This window comes from Colossoma macropomum, unplaced genomic scaffold, assembly GCF_904425465.1.
Source record: "Colossoma macropomum unplaced genomic scaffold, Colossoma_macropomum, whole genome shotgun sequence".
In the NCBI taxonomy this organism is placed as follows: domain Eukaryota; kingdom Metazoa; phylum Chordata; class Actinopteri; order Characiformes; family Serrasalmidae; genus Colossoma; species Colossoma macropomum.
Window position 1 is genome coordinate 10541324 of NW_023494791.1, and position 16767 is coordinate 10558090.

At 40.1% G+C, this 16767-nt stretch overlaps 1 protein-coding gene across 1 annotated transcript in view; it reads left to right on the forward strand.

Annotated features, from left to right (window-relative positions):
• srbd1 (S1 RNA binding domain 1) overlaps positions 1-16180 on the forward strand; it is an 85438-nt gene extending 69258 nt beyond the window's left edge. Inside the window, exons 19-20 of the mRNA XM_036573830.1 lie at positions 9654-9838; positions 15611-16180. Of these exons, the coding sequence (XP_036429723.1) occupies positions 9654-9838; positions 15611-15903 (478 nt within the window). The 3' untranslated portion in view covers positions 15904-16180. The remainder of the gene's footprint in view (positions 1-9653; positions 9839-15610) is intronic.
• The last annotated feature ends 587 nt before the right edge of the window (positions 16181-16767 follow it).

Sequence of the window (16767 nt, forward strand, 5' to 3'; positions counted from 1 at the left end):
CTTTTTTCTTAGGACAGTGATGGCATACACACAATGTAAGCAGTTGTATGCGAAGGATTGGCCGCCCTTGGTCAAATTGTGTTTTGTTGATTTTTTTAGGTAAAAATTAGTTTACACGTCTTCTACATAGAACACACTTCTGCACATTTAAATGCCCAATTACTGTTTTTTCTGAATTTAACATATTGGAAAAATGTAGGCCTGTACAAAGGTCATGGCACATTTAGTATTGCTATGTTTTTTACAATATGTTAAACTGTTTAATGTAGAAGATTTGTTCACTTAGTTAACAAAACATCGGTATCCAAACTTTTAGACTTGATGGTTCATACACTATATATAAAAAGTAGACACCCTGACAGGCATTCAATTGTACACACAGCTTGAATAATCTCAAGAGAAATGTGTCGTCAGTAGAATGGGATGCTCTGGAAAAGTTGCACATGAGCCTGGGGTCACCATTCTTGATAACAAGCATCGGCTACAGGGGTATAAAGCCCACTAGCTCTGGGCTGTGGAGCAGTGGGCCTGTGTTCTCAGGACTGATGGAGCTCCGTCCACTTATAGGGTGAGTTGGAGTGATCATCCAACACCAATAAATGACCTCACTAATGCTCTTGTGGCCTGAATGCAATCAAGTCCTTACAGCTATGTTCCAACATCTAGTATAAAGCCTTCCCACACCAAAAGTTTCAGCAAAGGCTATTTAGCTAATTTTTAGCATAACTTAAAAACACTAGGCAATACATGCCTAGCAGTCACAGCTTTGAGCATTTGTACACACATAGTCATAATATTCTCATTAAAGCACAAAGTTTACTTAATTGTAGAAAATATAGTTTATGATTTCTGTAATGACAATTCTCAAGGTTGCACACTGATTTTCACACATGGGACACATTTACTTTAAAACAGTGGAATTTAACTGCTCACCATGTGGCAATGAGGGAAAAGGATGCAGACTCACTCCCTGCTCTGAAATGTAGAGGTGTGGCTAAAATGAGGCCCTGTCTGTGAGCTAAAACTCTGTAGTGACATGAAATAGTGACATGAAAACATTGGGACAGTGTGTGTTCCTTTTTTATTTAACTTGTGATAAATCAAAATCTTTCAATTTCACTTTAAAGGAAATCAAAAAGATCTTTTGAAAACATTGGGAAAAAAAGCTAATTATTATAAACTATTATCAATGTTGATTTTGTATTTAGCTTGTTACTATCTTAATTAATGCATTGGGTTTAAATAGATCGTAACATAATCCTTGTAAATATCTAAGGTCTAAATACATTTTTTTTTAACGGTAACTAATTCAGAAAAAATTCAGTAGAATGGTTCATGTATGACCACACATCCTGATATTGTATTGAAAAAAAAGTGTGTTTGTTGTTTGTGTGTGTGTGTCCAGAGGGTGGTGTGAGGAACTGTTATTGCTGTCGCTGCTCATATAAAAAGCACATTGAGCATGTGCTGCTGGCTTTGTGGCTGTGAATGGGAGCTGTGCCTGCAGCTGTGCTGCTCAAGTCTGTTTAGACTATTCCTCTTTGACACTTGTGATGGCCTATGCCAGGAGATGTGTCTGTACGGAAGCTCCTAGGGCTCGACACATGACAGCTGCAAGTCAAGTCAAAATGAATGTGTCCATGTGTGAGGGAGTATTGACTAATTGAATAAGATTTAGGCACACACTGTTGGTGCTTTGAGAGACAGTCCCAGCTCAGCTTTAGGGTAAGGGTTTTCTTCACTCACCACCTTGTTTTTTCCCAGGCCTATGTCTGTTTTACTTAGTAGGTCTGTATTTAAATGTGCATTCACGTTAGAAGTGGGTGATACAACACAGAGCCAGCGTACAAGATAACCATGCTGTGGAATGAATTTGACTACACAGTTGACTCTGGCAGCACATCCGTTCTCATTACTGTAAAGTTATTTTCACATTTCCAACTATCCATAAACTGACCAAAAACCTTTGTAAGTAATTGAAGCTTACAATGACCCATGCCGTTGCTGTCGAAAACTCAGTGTAGCCTGTGTGCCGGTCTGCCAACACTTGGCCTGATCTGTCGTCAGAGGCGTCTGTGGGGGTTAGAGGTCTAATAAAGCCACTTAGGGGCATGGAGAGGGGGAATAATCACCCTGTCATATCCTCCCACCTCTCTCTCCTTCTGTTTGTTTTCCTTTCTCTCTGTTCGGCTTCATTTCCTACTAAACCAGGCAGAAAAAGCCTCCCTCGCAGTCTCCTGTATTATCGACACACTCTATCGTTACCAAATGCTGTGCTAATGGATGTTCTGCTAGACTCCAATTGTCATAGTGAGCCCGGGTCTATTTTTCTTGGAAAAACAGGATTTGATTAAACATGGCCACCAGCAGTGCCGAGTTCGTAATGTAGCGCCCGGCTAATGTAGCGGACTTAAAACAAGGGTTTCCAGGAGGTGTGGGAGGAATTTGGGGTATTACTAATAAAGTGTGCCGAATGCGAAGGCCGGACGTTAGCCAGAGCTGGAACCGGAGGGCTAATGATGCGAACAGGATATCTGAACGATGGCTTTATAATGATGATGACAAGCTTGACAGATTCCCAACAATCTGCAGCCCATTTCTGCATTGGATTCATCAGTCTTGTCTTCTGTCCCGCTCGCGCTCTATTTCGCTCCCTCTCCTTCATCCCCCCTCGCATGTTATTGGATGCAGACTAACTCTCTCTGGCTTTTTCACTTCCTCTCTCAATCGTAGCCCCATGTGTCTCAGCACTTAAATAAAGCAGTTAATGTGAGCTCACAATTCAATGAAAATCTTCCCGGCTCTCTAACAACTCAGCACTGAGGAACAGGGCCGTTTGCAGGATATGGCGGACTGTGAGATTGGTGTGGACAGGAGAAAAGAGGGCTGAAATCAGACACACATTGCGCCTGTGAAGGCGTGTGCCCACCCTCCTCTCACTCTGGGGGTGATTGTTGCATGATGGCCGCTCTGAGAAGCGTGGGCCAGCAGGCGGTAATGGTGGATCGTGTTGCTCTAATGTGATGAACCTGATACCCTTAGCCCTACCACTGGGAAACACTTCCCACACACGTACAAATACACACACACGTACACAAGTGCTAGGCTGCTGACCCCCTGATGGGTTTTCAAAAGAAAGGTGTGGATTTGGTTAAAGATCTAGACTTGTGCGCCGAAGGTGCCCATATATTGGTTTCACTTGAGCCATTCCAATGAGATGTGGTTAACATGGAAATGACTTCATACAAATAGATTATTTGAATTGCAAAACGCCATATGAGAGGGAAGATTATATGAGATGACCTTGTTTTAGCAAATGCTGGCGGAAGTAAATACCAAAAACTTATGTCTGGTGAAGTTGTCAGTGAACAGACCAGCCAGTGATGCTAAAACAGTATCATTACACTGTGTTGCTTGTGATACTGCGAGATAAGACAGAAGTGCTCATGGAAAAACTGTTTTTTGAGTTAAAACTAAGGATGCACAATGATACTACAATCATATCACTACCAGCATGTATTTGTTTAAAAGTAAATGTATTATTAGTCGACAGATTATTATCTTTTAGCATAGATTTGATCATTCAAACTGATATCTGATGACGCTTTTATTTTATTCCTGAAGAACAGAATGTTTAGGAAACACCAGGCTGCTATTCTACAATGTCTACAGTTTTACTACTTTTGTAATCTTGTGCAGTGCTGTACAAAAGTCAGAGATCATGCTTTCATTTATTTAATTTCCAATCAACATTGTCATAAAGTACAAGTTATTAATTTTTCAGTGTCAAGAAAAAAAACAGATACCATGTACACATAAGACAGCAGAAGTGAATAAAACACCAATCTATAAGTGTTCAAAATGTCTACGCCTTGCTTTTGTCCTCCCAACAAGAGCTGCTCCCAAAGCTCTCACTGACATTAAAATTCACACAAACAACTACCCAAATTCGCCTTAGCTACTTCACTATTTTTTTCCATATGCATCTGAAATGGCTGACTTGGAGATATTTCTGAGGAGATTAGATATAAGATAATCCACTTGCATGAGGAACAGGAAAGTAACTAAATAATAACATGGAAAGTAAAGAAAAAGGTGGGATAGGGGCTTTCCAAAAAGATACAGAGAACTGACACCTCTAATAACCATGCAAGATCTGGTCTACCACCAAAACTGTCATCATCAGATAAATAGTACTTAAACACTTTTATCTCCACTCTTTCTTCGGAATGGAAAAAATCAACAGGTGTTTGTCCATCCTTCATTTGTAAGAAGACAACTGAAAACTCTGGGTCTGAAATGATGTGTAGCTTCTGTTACTGACAAAAGGAACTAGACAGGGATAAAAATTTGCACTAGAACACAGAAACTGGACATCTGAGATGTGGAATAAGCTTTTATGGACTGATGAGTACAAAATTGTTATTGGAATTACTTGGATTATGAGAAAGCAGAAAATGCAACCTACTTCTAAGACTGAGGTTTACAAGAAGCATGAAAAATAATTTCTAATTCTTTGGAAAAAAAAGAAAGCAAGTCTCTTGAAAAGAATGGAAGCTATAATAATTATTAAAGTATTGACATGCTAAATACCGGAATAATTATGTATTTGGTTGTTGAAGCTTTGTGTAATTTTCTGTTAGATATGTTTTCTGCTTTTGTATTGATGCTGAAAATGAATAACTCAATGGTCATTTTCACTGGAAGTTAAATAGGGTGGTCTCTGATTTTTCACAGTATTGTACAATGTTATATTTCTCTGCAATACTAATCTAATAAAAGGTTCTAGTCCCAATTTCTACATTCTATAAATTATTGTGTGTCTGCATTAACCGTGGCATCAACGCAAATGTTGTGAAAATGTGAAAAATACCAATCGTTGACATCAGCTCAGTATTTCCATATTTATTCATTCCGTCAGGTCAAACATGGGTTAGTATAAAATAGAAGAATATTTTTATCATTTGACTCTAAAAATACGGATTGCAGCTGTTTCTTTTAGAGTGTAACTACAGAATGTGCACTGTGCTTTTATCACACGCACTGATGCTGGAAGACCTACTTTAAGGAACTTCCTCAGGAGAGTGAAGGGGAGCAAATGCTGAAGTCCCAGTGGCTGTGTCTGGAGAGCCTCTCTCTCTGGGCCCACCCTGTGGCCTGCAGTGCATGGAGCAGGGGGCCTCCCCCATGCTGCTCGTCAGTGGAGTGGAGCTGCTTTTCATTAGGCCTGCTGGAGAAGCTGCGCTCCGCTCACTCCTGACCACTCTGGTTCCCGCCTCCCCCCTAAACACAAACACACCAGGGGGAAACCCGAGACCCCAGCCTGATGGGCCGCCGCCTGCGCCCGCACGCCGGCTCTTCATAAATCAGCCGGAGTACAGCCCCACAGCTCTTTTAGGCTGGGCCACTTGGCCCCTGAGCTCCGGAGAGACTGCAACAGCCAGAGCGGCTCTAAAGAACCAAGGGTGGAGAGGTTGCCGAGAGCATGCATGCAGTTGAAAGCAGAGCCCAAAAGATAGAAGCAGAAAAAACAATATACTTCAATTTTGAGTTAATGTTATAGAGAGTGTGAGAGTTCATATCATAGGTCTCTCAGGGTGTGTTGTCATTTTGTTGGTCGACATTAGCATCTGGACCAGCCTAGCCATTTCTGTTTGTAGGAGAAATGGATGGTATTTTTCCCCTGTTAAGCTCTGTGGTTAACCGATAAGTGTCATTTAAAATATGAGGTTGTTAAGTTTGTGAAATAGAAGTATTGCCTCATATATACTGCACGCAAGTTAACATACTTTTTGTGAATGTAATTAACATAGTAAGACTAGCAGTCTTATCAGAATGCCCTTTTTTTGAGAATTCTGAACACAACCAACACAAATTTGGTGAATAATTGTTGTCTGGCCATAATCTTTTGCTTAGAACTGGGGTGCCCAATCTTAGTCCCGGTGATTTACCCATCTACAGAGTTTAACTCCACCCTTGATCTAACACACCTAATGAATGTCCTCATCTGAATATTGGAAACAAGTGTGCTGGATCTGAACTTTCCAAGGTGGTAGGATTGCGACCAGTTCAGTTTAGAACCATGGCTTAGTTTTTGTTGCTGTTGTTGTTGGTGTTGTTGTTGGTGTTGTTGTTGGTGTTGTTGGTGTTGTTGCTGCTGCTAGCAGTGTAGCCTTTAGCTACTAACTAGCAAGCTGGTTGAATAAAGTAATGAAGTTGTCAAATATAACAGAAGGAACAGTTTGCTAAATAAATCCCAGTTTGAACATAGCAAATCAAATGTTATAGTTTTGAAATAAGTTGATGAAGGCATGTTAAAATGGGCACTGAAATGGCCATGAAATGGCCTGCTACTGAAGTAGTAGTTGCTTATTTACAGACCATAAAATAACATAAAACCTCAGAGCCCTGTATAAATGTTTTTAGGGTTAAAGTGCTTTTTTTCTTGTTTTATTTTGGTGAGTTTCTGCTGTTTGAGGTAGTTGACAGTTGTGAACTGACAATCCTTTTCAACAACTGATTTATGAGTCAGCATTGATTTCAATAAAAGATGACAGTGTGTGATTAGTAAAGCACTGTTTAAGTAAATCTTTTGGAGTGTGCTTATGTTTTTTCTGAACAAATATGTTTATATTGGCTGATGATATGAATTAGTGGAATTTTAGCTCCAATGCTGGAACAGATATCTATGACAAAATCAGTTGTGTCCCAGTTAAACATGTATGTGTGGTTGATTTTCAGGGAAGATAAATGCAGCCCAGGAATATAGAGTGTTTCTGATTCTTTGTTGGGATTCTCTTGAGCCTATCAGCTCAGGTTCAGGTTAGAGTGAAGGCACACACTGGTCTGGGTTCAGGGCTGATGTTTTAATCCAGCTGTGGAGATGTGTTTCTGCACCTCCCAGGCAGCCCAGTACAGGGATACTGCCTGGAGCACTGACACAGCCACGTATAGCCCGTTTAAACTGAGAGACACGTTGGTATTCATTAGATGTGCATGTTACTACATTTTCAGCACCTCATAACTCAGAGACCAAGCACAAAAGGAAAGCCACAGATTGTTTTTTTGTTTCAGTGGGCTCAGGTCTGCTTGTGAACTGTTAGTGATTACAAAGTGAGCATGAAGCTGCATTAATGTAATTCAGGTCTTTTGTATTTCCTTGGGTGAAAAGAAATATACTGATGTCTGGTTCAAGAGAACATCTTGATTGTTTCATTTAATTTAAAAGCCTGAAAGTGTCCATTGTTCCTCTTAGGAGAAAGCGAAAAGCAGGGACCTGGCACGGTCACACACAGCTGCCGCACAGTTTGTACACACACAGTTTTCGGTTACGCTCCAACACCACAGTCACTGGCAAGCACTGGTGTATTCAGACGAGGCAGTCAAGGATAAAGAATAGTCTGTGTGTGTGTTTTGTTTGTGTACAGATTCTTATTTCTTGAGTTTAGAATGTTGTGGGGACTTTTTATGATTCTAGGATTAGATCTAGTGTGAGGTTTTGTGCCTAGGGTTAGAGGCATGGCAATAGTTTGGTCAGGTGAAGATAGTAGTTTGAGTTAAACAATGCTTTTCTGTAAATTAGCTCTTATTTTTAAATTTTTCATCAGTTCTCTTCATATAAAGATTTTGGCCAGGCGTAGTATTAGCTCTTATTAATTCAAAAGTAGGTCCCCACAAAGATATAAAACATGGTGTTGTAAGGTTGTCTGTATGGGGGGGTATATAAGAGTTTCTGCACAAGCAACTATTTCACAGTATCTATGCAGAAATGTGTCTCTGTACTGCAGGAAGTGGGTGGAGCTTCGGTCCACCTGCCCTGTCCGTCATAGTAAGGACAGCTGTGGTGGCTGGCTGGCGTCAGGCTGCCACGGCGACGGCTATCCATCAACAGCCTGGCTCAGCAATGTGTCCCCCCCCTCACTGCATTCCAGCAGAGCCCCACATTCCACAGCCACCTCTGGGCGCACTGACCTCCCACGTTCTCCCTGCTACCCTTCTGTCACACACACTTTGTATATCTTCGTGTATCACATTTGTAATGCCTCTTTTTAAGACTTTCTCTTGGTATACGTGTGACGGCAAAGCAGGGAGAAGAATTAACCAATTAATTAATCATTTTCCAGTCGGAATCCTTTTTCTTTTTGGGAGAGATTTCTGAAGAGATTATTAAAAGATTGAGTTTAAAATTATTAAAAGTTATAGATAAAATGGGACCACTAACAACTGTACAAGACCAGGGAGAATTCCAAACTTTCACCAAATAGGAGGAAATCAAAGGCCACCCTTGTTCAGATCTATGGAGCCCTGCTGGTGACATCCCATATTAATGAAAATAATGCGACTTCGTAAGGCGTGGAAGTGAAATATTGCCTTACCAAGTCGTGGCCATGCATTAGGATCTCGTTCCCAAACCTTATCCCTGCAGGTCTCTCTTTTGACTTTTGCACCGTACTGTATATGTGAAGCGCTTTGCTTTCACTTACGTCCCAAATGTCTTATTTCTCCACTCATATATATCAGGGCTCAACTAATGCGGAAAATATGGTGAACCAATAATTAATACAGATTTTAAGGAACTAACAAATCAGATAACCTATAATGTCAATTGATGTAATTTTATATGTTCAAAACTCGAGTAGTGCTCTTCTGAGTGATATGACTGTCAGTTGTTAAGTTTCACATTTCTGTATGCTGTAGTGCCAGGACAGAGCTTCCCAGAATACATTGTGCTTTGGGTTTCTGTATTAGCCCTTTTGTTTTTTTTTTTCATTAGTGCTCTTCATCTAAAGATTGTTGATGTTTTCACAAGTGATTGACATTTGTTATTTTAACCATGATGGTGTTTTGTGTTCAGATTTACCAGTTCAACATGTATTGCCATGACAGAAATGAGCAGGTGATAACTGTAACTGTCTCTTCAATTAAGCTTGAAGCCATTAAATCATCAAAATTTAATGTAAGACTAGCCACTTATTATCCAACCTTATTATCAGGATATTCACCCATCCCAGTAAATTCTTGGGTCAACCAAGGGATGTTTATATCCATTGATTGTTCCCTGAGAGCTAACTGTGTTATAAAGTATGCAACTGAAAACTCTTTTGCTAAGAGCCTAGCATCTGAAAAGTCGCCTGTTCCAGGCTATGATTGTGAAGCTAGAATGAAGTAAGCCCCCTGTCTGGATATGCACTGCTGTATATGTTGGATTGGGCTTTGGTTTGAGGGAGTGCTCCTGTTGTCTCACTAAGGCCCCACTAGTGGCTCTTTTTAATATACTTGCAAAGGTTTGTGATTTATGGAAGGAGACAGAGTCTTCATCTCTGGGACCCTGGAGATCAGGATTTAGGGCATAATTAGTCTCACCTCCACTCCCCTCTTCCTCTCCTCTTCTCTGCAAGTCAGCCCTCCAGCCCCAGGCTGGGTTGGGGTGGGGTTGGGGGTATCCACCATGTGCGTTGGGCTCTGGGGAGGTCTATTAAAAAGCCATTCATTATAGAAGCACCTCCCCTGGACCTTGAGATTTCACTACTATATTACACAGCCTGTAATGTGGATGTGCCTGACTGTAGAGCATTGCCTTTGTTATGCATTAAAATTTATCAGCCAGTGTTTAGTCTCAGTGTAATTGTGTCCTCTGCTGAATCTCTGTCCAGGTTCCTGTCTCAGATTGGTGGTAGTTTGGACCAGCTGGGCGGTACGGAGCTCCGGCAGCAGGTTGAAAGCAGTGTGGGGAGTAATGGTTTGGAGGCTTTGGCCCAGTCTCTAAACACCAGCCCTGAGACCCTACAGCTTATTGTGGATGGCCTCACTCAGCCACCTGGTTTTGACATCCGTCAGGGTAAGAAGGAACCAGCACCTCCACAACATTGCACTATATTAGTGGTTTCCAGTCCTGGTCTTAGAGTACCCTTACCCGGCACATTTTAGTGTTCTGCCTGCTCAGGCCCAGAGGAGCACCAGCAAATGAGGGCAGAAATTTCTATTACACTGTGAATGGTTGGGCATTCTAGAACAATATGAACTGAAAACCTTCTGTAGCAGTGTGAATTGGAGAGAGTATTTTAGAACAGTGTGAGTGGGGAGAACATCCTGAACAGTGTGAATGAGGGGAGAAGCTTCCATTAAAGTTTGAACGGGGTAGCATTCTAGAACAGTATGAATGTAGATGTTGGGGGGTTCTATAACAGTGTGAATGATGGGAACATTCTAGAACAATAAGATTGAGAGGATCTTTTATAGCAGTGTGAATGGGAGGAACATTCTAGAACAATGACAATTGGGAAAACATTCTAGGAAAATGTCAAAGAGGATAGAACTTTCTATAACTTTGTGAATGAGGGTCTTTTTATATCAATGTGTATAGGGAGAACATTCTAGAACAATGTTAACGAGGAGAGAAGCTTGTAGTGTGAAGGGGGAAACATTCTAGAACAAAGTGAACGGGGAGGACCTTCTATTACAGTTGAATGGTAGGAGAACATTCTAGAACAATGTGAATGAGGGGAGAAGCTTCTACAACAGTGAGAGTGAGGAGAGAACATACTATAACAGTGTGAAAGGGAGGACAACATAATAGAACTGAATGAGGGAAGAACATTCTATAACAGTGTGAATACTGGGAGAACATTCTAGAACAATGTGAAAGAAGGACGAACCTTCTATAACAGCGTGAACTGGGGAGAACATCCTAGAGTCTCTCTCAGGACTCTAGACTCATTGTTAATTAGCTGGTTAGTTGGACCTGTTGTGTTAAAGCAGTAAAATACTAGAAAGTGCAGGAGGTGGGTTCTCTAGAACGGGACTCTGCTCTAGACAACCACTGTACTCTACAAAGTTTTAGTATAGCAGTTTATTTCAAAATGTTTGTGGTTACTGGCAGGCGCACATTCACATAACATGCAACATGTTCAGTAAGAGTTTATTTATCATTTGCAAATGAGGATTAATATTGCAGTGATGTAATGTTATGTAATAATATACTGTAACATTATTTTGTAACAGCAGACTTTAGAGGTTGCAGTTTTTGGCACACCTTGACTGCTACGCGCCTTCACAGACACAGACCAAAGCACTTTCTGCCCCTTATGACCATAATTCAGACAGATTAAAGAGAGCAGTGTCTGTGTCTGGCTCTCTGTCTCGGTCTCTCTCTTTCTCTCCCCCCACCCCATGTCTGCCTCTGGTCTGAGCGTGATCTGGGCGGTGCTCCAAGCTTTTTGAAGTCTCTCCGTTTAATTTGGGGGAAGACCCAAGTTATTAAACTAGCCGTGCCGACAGATATATCATTAATGAGAGTACAATCTGCTTAAACAGAAAAGCAGAGTAACACTGTCAGTGGTGAATCCCCCCCCTAGCCACTCTCATTGTGAGAATAAAACTATGTGAACAACAAACACTTATCCTGGTTTTAACATTACCCTCAGGCATGCCAGAGGATGCTGTTTTCCTGGTGTGGCTGGTGATGATGTGTGTTATGTTCATTACAGCCATCAGGATAATAAATAAGATTAATGACATAATGTCTTTTACGTAGACTTGGTGTGGGATGAAATTAACATCAGGTAAAATCAGAATGTTTTTCCAACAGAAATACCACAGCATAATGTTACCTTAATGGGAAATTACTGGAGAACATAAGTTTCTTTAACAAATCTGATATTTTACTGTATCTGTAGTAGACGCATGTCATGGAAATGTAATAGGGATGCTTTGATGTGGAGTTTCTGAGCTGGTACTTTAACTGATAATAAACTGTTTTGATCAGTACTGATAATCATTCTTTTTTGCATTTAAAACAAATTCACTCTGTAATCAATATATGAAGTGCAGTGAGCACAAGACTCTAAAGATGGAACATTAATTTTACATTACCATAACAGGCCAAATCAGACATGACAGTTATTGAAGACAGTTCCTCTCCTCATCAATGGCCAGAACAAACCACAACAAGCAGGTTTAGGGCTGTGAGTGCCCTGGTTTTAGTGTCACTCTCAGCAGAAAGTAGTGGTACTGGGATAGGTTTCACTGTACTTAGATATTTGAGATGATTCATCACACTTGTCATGCCTCTGTGGTACACCAACCTCTTATTGTAAACTTGCCGCGAGCATTGATTTTGTCATCCAATAATTTAAAGTGCCTTAACCCCTTAAAATTCCACACGTTACATACTAAGACTTATTATTTAGTAACTACAGGGACTATAGTGCAAACTGGCTGAGCTTTTTTTAGGTTATAGAAGTGTGTACTAAAACTTTGTTCCTGTTGGCAGGGCCCTGGCCATTTAAGGGTTTAATGCGATTTCTTTCTAAGGCATCTTTGCTCTTTTAGCTCCAAAGGCCACATGGTGCAGTTTGTTGCATTTTTAGGCAACGTGATGTGGGTCCCTGGCATGAATTTATAATGCAGTCAGCTAAACCAGCTGTATTTTTTTTTGTTTTTTTGTTTTTTTTAAGCATTTTTCAGTATTAACAATCACTGTTCTGTCTAAGGGCTTTTGATGATTGAACTATTTTGTAGTTTAGGCTACAGTTTTTGTGGCTTGAAAACAGACTTCTAACTAAAAAGAATGTCACATACAGAATTGAATCCACTACGCTGTTCATTTGTGTGAGTTTAAAAGAAGAGAAACTTCCTCACTAGTGACTGACTGTATGTGCCTCAGTGCTTGCGCAAGCTAAAAATAGGATGTTGAATTACTGTGATTTCAATTTAAGATTAACAACAACAATTACATTTTCCCATTTGTCGCTGAATAATATTGGCTGCTGATATATCAGGTGCCCCTAGAGCCTATGTGTCAAACAAAAGGCCTGCGGGCCAGATCAGGCCTGCCACAATCCAATCCGGCCCGCAAAAATATTTTAATTTTCTATTAACATTAGCCCGTTTCACAAGGTGCTGCACTACAGTCCCCAGCATGCACTGCAGCATAATGTGCTCTGACTCTCCTACCCCAACAACAATCTATGGGACAGCAGTTACACCTCAGTTCTACACAATTCTGCGCAATTCCACACCAGTTATATCACCAAAATGCATTTCAGCTGCAGTTCAACCAATATAAACACTTAACATTAGATCAGCAGTTCAGGAAGTGAGCCCAAGTCTTAATGAACTTACAGCAAAGAAAGGATGTCAGGTGTTCAGGCAAATAGATAGGTTTAAAAGACTGAGCACCTGGGGTCATTTAAATTTTGAATATTTCAAGTGTCCATGTAGTATTTCAAGGTCTACTACAAGTGCCTGTATTTTACTGTTGGGGTTATAACACAACATTAATTAAGAAGAAATAAAAACATTTTTTCTCTGACCCCCAGATTTGATGAGATTTTTTAATATGACCCTTTTACTGGTTGAGTTTGACACCCCTGCCCTAAAATGTAACAGTCACTTTAGTCCCTAGCCTAACATCCATTGCCAGTCCAGGTAAGGAATTTTCCCTCCACATTTACATGCAGACAAAATGGGACAACATCTTGTGTTATGTATTGAATTCAAGCCTATTTTATGCCTATGGTATGATGTATGAATAGTCTTTTTAGGTAGTGGAGAGAGTTCTATGCTTCCGCCCATTGCGTGTTGACAGTGGCGCTGTTATTTGAGGTTGACTTAACCATGGAATTCTGGCAAGAACATACAGACTATTTTTAGGTGTTTGAGGTTTTGTTTGTACAATAGATCTAAATATTTTATGTGGTTAGATACTTGAGTGTGAGACAAATAATCCACTGCACATTCCAAAGCGCATTTTTGTCAGCCACAAACTCTGCTTTGTTGGTATCTGGAATTCCAGGCACATGTTCTGTGTAAGTGTTCACATCATTTATTGCGATGAATGGTACGGTTGCGTTCTCTGCAGAGTGCCTGTCATGTTTCGAAGCTGCCGCGTGTCACTCACTGTCTGAGGCTCAGAGCTATGTGTAGTGAAATGACTGGGACACTGGTTTTCCCATCAGGAGGTTGCAGGTTCACTTCCCCTGCTTGAAGGCCTGATGAGGCTGGCCCTGTAGCCAGCTGTATAAATAGCTGCCATGTGATCCATGCGTTAGCTAAGGTGTCCCGGATAAGAATAATCAGAGATGAATGTTTCCTGAACCACAGAGCCTGTGGAGAGGCCACGTTTGTCTAAAAGCACCTTCCAAAGAAATTCACCCCAGAAAAAACTGCATTGACTGTTAGACTGCTGAAAAGAACAACTGGTAATTTCATTTGTTTTAGGCAGCTTCATCTGACAAGTCTTCCTTTATAGGTCTTAGATATGTATTTTTGCTTTGAGATGTAATGGACCAGTTTAGTTGGAGTGAAGTTGACTTAGTTGGAGTGACTGTTGAAATTAGAGAAAGACTTAAGATGGCTATCTAAAAGTAGACCACCATGCTCTAATGGCTCAAACACTCTACTACCATATAGGGCAAAATACATGGCTAACATGACAAAACCACAGCTTTTCTTTTTGTTGTGCTTTTTTCACAGTAATGTGTAAACATTTTGTTTTGTTTTGGTTTTTCCTTTGACTTTAGTATTCAAGTTTATGAGCTAAACTCACTGTCTGGTTCTTTTAAAATACATTTTTGAACGTGCAAAGTAGTGAATACATAAACACGCATTCAGTGGCTCAAAAATGTATTTGGACCATTTAACTATTGGAACATTTATTGAAGTTCTTTAGGTTACTTAAAGCATAAATACATAAAATGTTTTACGAAATGATGCTTGTTTCAAGCACAACAAACTGATGGTAGACTCTAAGCCTGAACGATAATCATTTTTATATCAAAATTGCAGTTTAAGGGAGTGAAGTTTTTAAATCACAAAAGCTGCAATTTTAATTATAGCCTACATTGTTAACAACGTTTCAAGAGGGCAAATCTAACGAAATAACATAGAGTTCATGAACTGCCTGTAGGCGAGTTAGAACAGTCAGAAGCAACCAAACATCTACATGCTGTGTATGTGCCAAGGAAGCAACAACTAACTGGTCAAAACAGGAGCTTAATTAGTAGAAAATAATCCAAATTTAAATCGCATTCACAGTAATGAGATATATTCCCTAAATTGTTTAGCCCAGACTCTTTGCATGGAGAAAGTCTGAAGAAGAATTACAACCAGGGTAGCAAGAGTAATGTAAAGCACGGAGATATAAACGTCCATGTCTGGGGCTGTTTTTCATACAGTGGCATTGCTGAGCTTGTGTTCATTGATGGATCATGAAGTCATAAGTGTACACAGGCATTTTGGATGCAAACCAGCAGAGGTCTGCAAAGATATTCCTCAAATTATAACAGTCTGAAACACACCAGCTGTCTTTTGAAAGAATACCAAAAAGAAAATGACAGTCTTAAAACAGTCTGTTTAAAATAAATGCCACTTATTTTAACATTTTGTTTCCTTACACAGTGAGTTTAATATTTTTTTAGGATAGCGTGTCTAAATGTCTAAATACTTTTGGGTCTGCTGTATATGTACTGTCCTGATATTGATACTGGGTATCAGATCGGTGCCATTTCTACTTGAAATGTGTTTTTGAATGTCTTTCTCTCCTCATTCCTCCTTTCCATCCCCTTTTGCATCCACATTTTTGCTTTGCTCTCCTACCCTCTTCTCACAGACTTTGAACAGGCAGACTTTAAGCAAGGGATCGTGTCCATGGGTGACCTCCATGAGGGCATGGTTCTAACAGGACGTGTGGAGAACACAGCTTTATTCGGGGCTTTCGTGGACATCGGAGTGGGCCGATCAGGCCTCATCCCAAAGCGGTACATCACTCTGGAGAAACTGCCTGTTGACAAGAGGCGCAGAAGTCTAGCTCTAGGACCGGGAGAACGTGTTGAAGTCCGAGTTATGGATGTGGATCTTCAGCGGAATCGAATCAGCTTGGACCTCATCAGGGTTCTCAGATAGGAATCCTATAGCGAGCTCGGTGTTGGAGAAGAGCAGAGACAGAATTGCCATTCTGTTCACAGTTGTTGTAAATAATTGTAGGAGAAACCAGTTAATGAGGCCCAAAGCACAAGTGCAAATGTTCCTTTAAGGTGAATATGTATAAGGTTGTTTTGTTTGGTTACTGTTAAGTAATCGTTCCATTTACACAATATATTTCTGATACTGTTTTGCCTGTCCTTTACATACAGTGGTAATCTATAGATAATGCTAATGAATAATAAAAAAAAGGGGGAAAAAGTTTGCAGTTATTGTATAATTCTTCTGAATTTGATATGTGTGCCATGATTGTACCCATATAAGACTGTGCTTTATATACCAAGATTTACAAGGTTTGCATTGATGCTGTATGTCAAGAAACTGGTGAGTAAACATATTTTGTTAATATTGACAGACTTTTATCTTCATGAATTCTACATTTTTTAAATGTCTGATTGCAAAAACACTTAACGACCTTTTGAACTGATCTACCAATCATAAAGAGTATTTAACATTTTGGCAGTCTTATTCCCGAATTACATTTATCTGGTGAAATTATCAATCCAAGGGCGTTTTCTCATGTCTACAGAAGACAGACTGTTTTTCTCAAAAACATACCTTTGACAACACAAATGCTGGACCTGGAGATTGCTACAGCTAATCCTATAGAAATTGTTTGCTATATTTATCTTTTTGTCTTCATAACCTTTACTCAGGCTGAAAAATTAGTCAGCTTGAATTGTGCGAAAGCCTTTGCTTGTGCCTCTCCTGTGGACCTGCATACACAGCCATATGTGAAGGTTTTAATACCCCAGTCAAATTACATGTTTTGTTAATTTTCTAAGA